The 9,043-nt window shown below is 38.7% G+C and overlaps 1 protein-coding gene across 1 annotated transcript in view; it reads right to left on the bottom strand.

The window, feature by feature from the left end:
* hprt1l (hypoxanthine phosphoribosyltransferase 1, like) overlaps nt 1-6,170 on the bottom strand; it is a 6,967-nt gene extending 797 nt beyond the window's left edge. The window contains exons 1-8 of the mRNA XM_026919555.3: nt 6,023-6,170; nt 4,681-4,787; nt 4,108-4,291; nt 3,708-3,773; nt 3,574-3,591; nt 3,233-3,315; nt 1,741-1,787; nt 64-140 (exon numbers count right to left, since the gene is read on the bottom strand). Of these exons, the coding sequence (XP_026775356.1) occupies nt 64-140; nt 1,741-1,787; nt 3,233-3,315; nt 3,574-3,591; nt 3,708-3,773; nt 4,108-4,291; nt 4,681-4,787; nt 6,023-6,043 (603 nt within the window). The 5' untranslated portion in view covers nt 6,044-6,170. The remainder of the gene's footprint in view (nt 1-63; nt 141-1,740; nt 1,788-3,232; nt 3,316-3,573; nt 3,592-3,707; nt 3,774-4,107; nt 4,292-4,680; nt 4,788-6,022) is intronic.
* Between the last annotated feature and the right edge of the window lie 2,873 nt (nt 6,171-9,043).

Here is a 9,043-nt window from a genome sequence, read left to right as displayed (position 1 = left end):
GAGTCATGAAATAAATATTCCTAAAGAAGCAGCCACGTGTTGGTGCAACTCTAGGATACTTACATTCAAATCCCTGAAATATTCGTTGTAGTCTAGAGCATATCCCACCAGGAATTTATCAGGAACCTCAAAACCAAAGTCTGAAAGAAAGACAAGGTCAACAGTGTAAAATCTACACCACTAAAATGCAAGAGTGATTAGGGTAGAAGGAATCCACAGCACTCCTTGGCTGGGAATGACCTTGAGTCTAAAATTATGACTTCTTTTTTTAACTCTAGACAAGCTATTTACAATATCTATTTAAAAACTATTTACAATATTGTCAATACACAACTACAGAGTGTCCCATAAGTCTCCATACAGAGGGGAAAGTAACACTTCAGCAAAATGTCTTCCAAAATTTTCCATACTTATTTTATATTATATATATATTTTTTCAGATAGCCTTTAAGAATGCCTTTGACAAAAGCACAACGTATTGAAATCATTCTCATTTCTGGATCGGGAAGCTGTCGCTAGGTTGCGATGGACATGCAGTTACATGCATAACACCAGATGTGTTAACACAAGTTCATCACAAGTGGGAGAGATGACTGAGTGTTTACAAAGAAATGGCAATCATGTAGAGGATGGTTTGTAAATAAAGTTACCCATGAAAACACATTACAGCACATTACCACAGGTCATTCTGGCATCAAACTGTTGTTTAAGCTGATGTTAGAAATAAGAAGCACTTCCCACCGTTTCAGGGTCAGATTACACACATTTGCGCATCACATATAATATATCTTCGCATTGTTGAAGTGAAAATGTTTTCTGCTGACATAAGCAAATGTGCAGACAGCCAACTTTCCTGCAGCGTGATGGAAGGCGTTTCCTCTGAAATAAAACAGTCGCTGCAAAAATTGTACTTTAATGTTGGTCTGTACACCGGACGTTTCACTACTTTGTAAAATGCACACACTTGATTAAAAAGTGCATGGAACCCATTTACATCAAGTTTACCGTTTTAATACAACCCAAAGTGTGTGTAAACTGAGCATATGCCATGTTTATTCATGATTTTCTGCTAGTTTTTAAGCTCGAATGAGGTATGAATTTGAGCTTAAATTATGAATATTACTGTGCAATTTTGGTTATTCTTTCCTTTTCATGTTTCTGGAGTTGAGTGCTCCATTGTAATGCTGATCTTAAGAGAGCTGGCAATATTATAGCCCATATCTTCAAAAATCAGTTTTGGAGCATTTAGCAACTTATACCATTAATCTCTGGTTAGTGAGGCAGCTTGTGTAATCTCACAAAGGTGTGCCCTAAAGCAGTTCTAATCATTAAAAATTGACTTCCATCTCCAAAGTGCATCATCTGGAGGGGGCTTTCACAATATTTATACCATAAAATCTTGAAACTACACCACAGTTGTGGTGCGCAAGAACGTTTACAACAGATATATTGTTGCCATGTCTCGTAAGCATGCTGAAACCTAGCAGGCCATTAATGGCTTGTTAGGTGGATTGAGAACAGACTCCAACTACTTCAATACCCAATCTGAGAGCAGAGTCAAGGGACAGTAACAGCTGCGCTTTGAGGACAAGAGCTTATCAGCCTCCAGCCTACTAAAAGCATTGCATAACCACTACAGGCACAGATACATCAGCTTAGGTCTAAGTCTGAGACCATGAGCAGCAGGATTTATCCTTTCAGTGTCAAAAAGCTTAATAGAAATAATAGAAAGGCACTCACAATCAGGACGATATCCTGAGCTTCTTGGTGTCCTTTTCACAAGTAGGCTAAAATTGATTGAAAAGATTAATATATTTAATATAAACAAATATAGAGTACAAATATAGTGATACATAAGGATGTGTACATATCACATAGCACTATCATCATCGTGGTTTTTTCTGTTGTTGTTTTCCCCAATTTGGTTTTGCCAATCCCTGCCCACTAGCTAACTATCCAGGGAGGGTGGGGCTAGCATAAGCTTCCTCTGAGATAGATGAAGCTAATCTTTTCGAAGTGCTGCTCATGCAGCGTCACCCACAGCATAACTGCATAACACCCTCGGTGGAAAGTGCTAGCTGCCCTATTCTGCATGCATCAGCTCACAGATCAGCTGTGATTGACAGGGGAGAGAGAGTAGGCCCGCCCTCCCTTCCACCCAGAGAACACAGCAAATTCTGCACTTTCGACTCTCTGTGGCATTGTCGGGATTCAGATTGGCGTTCTCTGGATGACTGCTGGAGTGAAGCTATAAAACAAAGACATAGTGTCACAGTGCCCCCTGTTTTGGGGGGGTTTGGCCTGTGCTCATCTCCACAACCTGGCTGATATCCACAGGTCTTGACTGAATATAGGAGTGATTGAACCTTATATTTCTAGATGAGACAAATGAACCCTGTTATTGTTCAAATGTGTGTAGAGAAAGAAAAGTCATTAAAATAAAGGAAGCTGTAAAAACTTCTTTTTATAGATGATTGACAGCTCTGTATATATAGTCTGAGAAACTATTCTGGCTGTAGGTATAAGAAGCTTTTTGTTGATGTCAGTTAAATAAAATGTGATGATCTACACCAGAAATTCCCAACCCTGATCCTGGAGTACACCTTGTCCTGCACATTTTAGTGCACACACATACCCAGTTCAACTCAATGTGATGATAATTAGCTGATCAGATGAAAAGAGTGTGTTAGAGCAGGAAAAACACAACCATGTGCAGGACATGGGGTACTCCAGCACCAGGCTTGGGAACCTGTGGTGTATGAACTACTAATAGCTCCATCTTGTGGAGAATCTGCCCCTTGCTAAACGCAAATGACTGTGTGTGAGTTACAAGGCAGGTCTTATGGGATACTTCACATCTAATAATACGGCTTGTCTTAGATTGTGTGAATATTGCTATCAGTAGCAGTGACTGCTTTCATAGTGCTGTTCAATAGCAAGATTCTTTTCAAGGCATTCAGGAATGAGATATACAGTACAAGAAGCATTATAGGAAGAGAAGAGCCTTTTAGTCATTAATACACAGAAAGGAGTCTGTCTCGACCAGTTCCATCTTCTAACGATCAAGTGACTCACATGACTCAAGACATGTGACTTTAAATGCATGTATTGTGTCTGGCTTAGAGCTGTACCAGGAATCATGGGGATAGTTTTAGATTTATACAGAAATCCCTCTTCGGCACAGATACGTACACCATTTTTCACAAACATCATGAATAATGTCCACTGTTACCTGGCCACTTTCACCATCTTGGGTTGACAGTCATTTAATAACGTCAGCAGAGTTTCCATTGTCTTCCCAGTCTCTATAATATCCTGTAAAGCATCCAAAGAAGTGAAATTAATAGTACACCTGATATATTAATGGCTAAGCATCACGAAATTCATCCAATCTAGTATCTTCCCAACATCACACACTTTTTATATGCCTATAAACATCATAGTAATGTATATAATGTCAAATCATCAGCTGCATTTTTCTTGCATATATTAAATAGAAACGTCATAACGAATCAGTCAAAATATTTTAATTTGAAACAAACAACTTTATATATTAAAAGTAAAAAGTCTCACCTCGACCACAAGCACATTCTGTTAATGTAGTGACAAAAAAAAGCAGAAAGAATAGTTTAAAAAGCATTACAAACTGAAGTGATGATCACAGTCTTTAGAAAACATTACAGATATAAAATAAAACCAAAGCTCACCTTTCCAGTGAGAGCAGTTAACTCGTCCCCTCCAATAACCTTTACAGAGTTTGTCGACTGGTCGTTCTAGAAATAAAAATAAAAGATTTTGGGGGAAATGTACTACCTTAAAGAATGATTGCACTTATTGTTCTGCTTAAAGCTAATGTGTTTCAGTAAATATTATACAAAATCAGTTCTAGAGGGCTTTTCTGTAGGTATTCATGACATCAGAGTAATGGGAAATGATCTGCTCAAGAACAACAGTGCATCCCAAAAGCTTTGCTGTGCACAATACACCTGCAGTTATGGTCATAACCTGCACAATAGAGTACCATTTTATACATCAATCCCAAGCAGCCGTCAAAGGGCGTTCAGTGGAAATGAATGAGGGGAGGGGATATTGAGGACTGGCACTCACGGAGTAGCTCTTTAGCCTAATGAAATCCACGGTCAGCGGCACAGACTTGTCACTGTTCTGATTCAGTGCCTTAATGTAATCCAGCAGGTCTGCAAAGAATGTATACCCTCCTTTCAGCACGCACAGGGCCACAATATGTTGTGCTCCCATATCACGAACAATATCTCTGGCCAAGCGCTCTGTCCTAAAGAGAAAAATATATAAATGGTACAAGCAAAATGTAAAAACTGAAGCATGGGACGATGTAATGACCACACATAACCTCAGAAGCATTACTTCAATAGAATGCACTAAAGAAGTGCTATGCGCATGGAAGGGATTTTCACGGAAATTTGTTTAACAAATTTGTAGAAATGCAGAATTCAAATCACATGCTTATCCTGTGGTCTGAGGCCAGACATGGCTAACAAAGCTGGATGAAGACAGGTCTTTGCTGATGTTTTAAGTTTTATGCTCTTCCACATCTCTAGAATTGTCACATATTTTTCGAATAAAACAATCACTGTGAAACCTACTGAGTTACATGAGCTACAATGAGCTTATTAAGCAACATTAGATTACAGTAAAACTTACCTATCCTTTATGAGACCATTGGGAATGATAACACTGTCCAAGTCCTCTTCGTAGTGTTTGGGTATACAAAAGAGGCTCAGTGCATACCCTTTGTCCTCATCATCTATCTGCAAAGTTTAAAAAAAAAAAATGGAATAATGTCTTAGACCTTAAACAGAAATATACAGGCCTATCATGAAAGATGATTTAATGTGGTGTATATGCATAGAGAAATGTGGATCTGTAGCCTATAAAGTTCAGAGACAATGCACTAAGAGTAGTTCTGAACCTTGAATGGACTTCATGTACCTCTACTTGTCACTGTGGTGGCGCCTGGATCTTTAATATGATTGTATAACTGGACTATAATTACCATAATTACTATAATTTGAAGTGAAGGTAAAGTTTTAAAAGGTACATCACTGGTTCTTAAATTGGAGTCTGTGAAACATTGCTGGGGGTCTGTGATTGTTTCACTGAGTTATAGTGGTGGAAATATAGTGACAAACCACTACCACTAACTAATATTAACATGATCAAAGTTCATATATTAATTCTTATAGCGTTCTTATAGTTATATCCTTTTCGACTGGTCTGTTGAATGAATCCGAACCTCAATAACGCAAAAAAAAAAAAAACTAAGTAGGACAATATGTTAAATAACGTTACCTTAGATCTAATGTGTTTGGTTGGTAGAAAGTTCAGAAATAAATAGAAATCTCTAATAAATAGACAAAATCTTACATTTAAGTAATGTTCATTGAATAGGCTAAATCTGTACTGAGGCGTCTGTGGAATTATTTATTACAGTGAATGGGGTCACTGGCTAGAAAAAAGTAGGTACCTTCCTGAGTAACTGATACACAGGCTGCTAAAGCTACAGAAAGCTGTGCCATTGAGGGTAAGCAGCCCAGACACAGTGACAGCTACAGCCTGAGACACTTCATCTCTATGGGCTGATGTTCACAGGTAAACAGCGACGTTTCCGGGGCAACAGCAACTCACACACTCTCTCTCTCTCAGACACACACACACACACACACACACACTCTCTCTCACTCTCTCTCTCTCTATCTCTCTCTCTCTCAGCTGGTTTACAGAACACCCTGATCATAACAACATCCAATACAGGTGCATATCAGAACCAATCAGAACCGCTTCCATCAGCTCATCATCGCCTACACACACACACACACACACACACACACACACGGTAAGCGTCTTTTGCGTGGTCTCCATTCACACCACACCTTCACAGCGCGAGAAGCAGCAGTTTACGCCGTGTTTCCTCCCACCGAGCCTTCTGATACCGCGATAAAGACATGCCATGCTACCCGGATCGAGCCCAGGAGACGCAGCTCACCTCTAAATAGGAGCAGGCCATCCTCAGCAGCTTGTCCTTCAGGTCCACTATGCTGATATTGCAGGAGTCATGCTTGTCTCTGCGCGCGCTCCACTCGCTCCCCGCACTTTTAAAGCCGTGACGTCACAATCCCGGTTCCTTAATAATCTGATTTAAGTGAGAGCCTCAGGAGTAGTGTGGAAGGCCAAGAGGGACAGTTAAAACCATTTTACACTGAGTAATACAATCTATTGCTTATATTGCAACAGCACAGAAGTGACTACACCTCATCAAATGTCAATGCAAAACTACCTACATAGGAGTGAAGTGGGAGAGAGGGTCATCTCTTAGTGTTGTAACTACTACAGTAACAACAACAATAATAAAATATATATATATATATATATATATATATATATATATATATATATATATATATATACATTATTGTTGTTGTGGAAGACCACGGAAGACAACTAAAGTGGATGATCGCAGAATCCTTTCCTTGGTTAAGAAAAACCCCTTCACAACTTCAACAGAAGTCAAGAATACTCTGGAGAAGGTAGGCGTATCATTGTCAAAATCTACAATCAAGAGACGCCTTCATGAATGTAAATACAGAGGGTTTACAACAAGGTGTAAACCACTGGTAACATTCATGAACAGGAAAGCCAGATTAGACTTTGCCAGAAAACATCTAAAAAAGCCTCCCATATTCTAGAATATGATTCTTTGGACTGATGAAACCAAGATTAACATGTACCAGAATGATGGGAAGAAAAAACTATGGTGAAAGAAAGGAACAGCTCATAATCCAAAGTATACCACATCATGTGTCAAACATGGTGGAGGCAGTGTTATGGCATGGGCATGTATGGCTGCCAATGGAACGGGCTCACTGGTGTTTATTGATGATGTGACTGCTGACAGAAGTAGCAAGATGAATTCTGAGGTGTATAGGGTTATACTCTCTGCTCACATTCAGCCAAATGCTACAAATTGATAGGACAGCGCTTCACAGTGCAGGTGGATAATGACCATAAACATACTGCGAAAGCAACTCATGACTTTTTGAAGGCAAAGAAATGGAATATTCTTCAATGGCCAAGTCAGTCGCCTGATCTCAACCCAATAGTGCATGCTTTTCACTTACTGAAAATAAGACTGAAGGCAGAAAGACCCACAAACAAGCAACAACTGAAGGTGGCTGCAGTGAAGACCTGGCAAAGCATCTCCAGGGAGGAAACTCAGAATTTGAGTTTTGGGAACATGGGCTCCAGACTTCAGGCAGTCATTGACTGCAAAGGATTTTCATCCAAGTATTAAAATTATGATTATATTTACAATTATGTCACTTTGTCCAAATACCTTCAAGCCCCTGAAAATGGCTGTAATTCCTAAATGGTTAATGCCATATTTTTGTGGAACCTCTTCAAATAAAGCTGAAAGTCTACACTTCGATCACATCTTGATTGTTTTATTTCAAATCCATTGTGGTGGTCTATAAAGGCAAAATCACAAAAACTCAGTCATTGTCCAAATACTTCCAGACATGATTTATTTATGAACACCAACTGACGAGTGACCGAGTCACCATCCTCTGGGACATGCCCATCCATACAGACAGAAAGACCAAACCCAACAGGCCTGACTTACCATCAAGGACAAAATGGACAAGGTTCCATCTAACCATCTCAATGTGGGGTATAAAGACCGAGATGATCCCAGTTGTGACGTAGAGCACTAGGACTTGTGAAGAAAGGACCGGAAGTACACTGACCAGATCCCAGGAAAGATCACCAAGCACAAACTCCAGAACATCATACTCCTCATCGAATAGAACATCATCCACTCTCTAGTAGCCCAGGGCCATGGTTTTAACCCGGTTCGGAAGGATGTAAATACAAGAAACTATACTACTACTACTACTACTAATAATAATAATAATAAGCATGGGTTATACTGGTTGAGGAGATCAAGAGGAGAACAAGACTTGCCAGAACTGAACCATTTAGAACTTGTTAATTTTTATTCAGGGATTTTTTTTTTTAAGTTCATGAATGTATTCGTCACATGGTGATTGCTGGAATTTTTTTTTTTTTTTTTTAAAGTAGTAGCACCTAAGTTCAATTTTAGAGTATGTTTATTGGCATGACTATTATAAGCAATTTTGCTATAGTGTGAAAAAGTTCAGGCAACAATAAAAATAAATCTGATGATTATTTAACTAATGTTGGCACATTTATTCTAACATTATGACTGATGTTGATCTATTCGAGAAATCACATAAACAAACTACTATATTTGCACTTTTTGTTCTCACAAAAAGAGGTGGAAACCCAGCACAGGGGCAGCATACCCAGATTGGTTCTGACATATAGTAGCTACAGACCTTCATTATTATTACTTTTATTATGATTTTGGCTTTTTAAAAATAAACAGCCACATAATGGTCTATACAAAATTAGCAATGATTTAAGGTTAGGCTTAGTATGCGTTTATGTGTTGGCTATAATATATAGGGCATTGTGTTAATCTAAAAAACAGACTCTTCAGTGATATTGCATGTGCCTCTACTCATTGCCTATAACTCATTCAGTGTTGAGATGGACCATATCTCTGGGTGGAATTATTTAATTTTCCATTACTTTCTCTTATGCTTAAAATCTGTTCCATTCCCTTTGTGCTTATTCTTATTAGTTGTGAGTGTGACCTGGTATGTCTCGCCATAAAATAAGTGGATAGAATGTACATAACTTTTATCATACGACTAGCTAAGCCTCTCTGAACATGTTAAATGACCTAAAGACCATATATATTGGGTTATATATTAGTTATGTTATATATTAGCTATTGTATATACAGTTATATATTGGGTAGGCTTTTACACATTTAGTTAGACAGGAAGGGAGACAATTCGCATGACAAGGCTGAAATAGAACTCCGAATACACTCTGAAGATAAAATTCGTCTACTGTGAAGACCCCGTCTCCAGATTTATCCCACCACCCTTTGCAGCTGGCTGAAGCATTATTCTGGTGA

This window comes from Pangasianodon hypophthalmus, chromosome 9 (genome assembly GCF_027358585.1).
Source record: "Pangasianodon hypophthalmus isolate fPanHyp1 chromosome 9, fPanHyp1.pri, whole genome shotgun sequence".
In the NCBI taxonomy this organism is placed as follows: domain Eukaryota; kingdom Metazoa; phylum Chordata; class Actinopteri; order Siluriformes; family Pangasiidae; genus Pangasianodon; species Pangasianodon hypophthalmus.
Note: the sequence above shows the minus strand (reverse complement) of the source record. Positions and strands in the feature narration are given on the sequence as shown.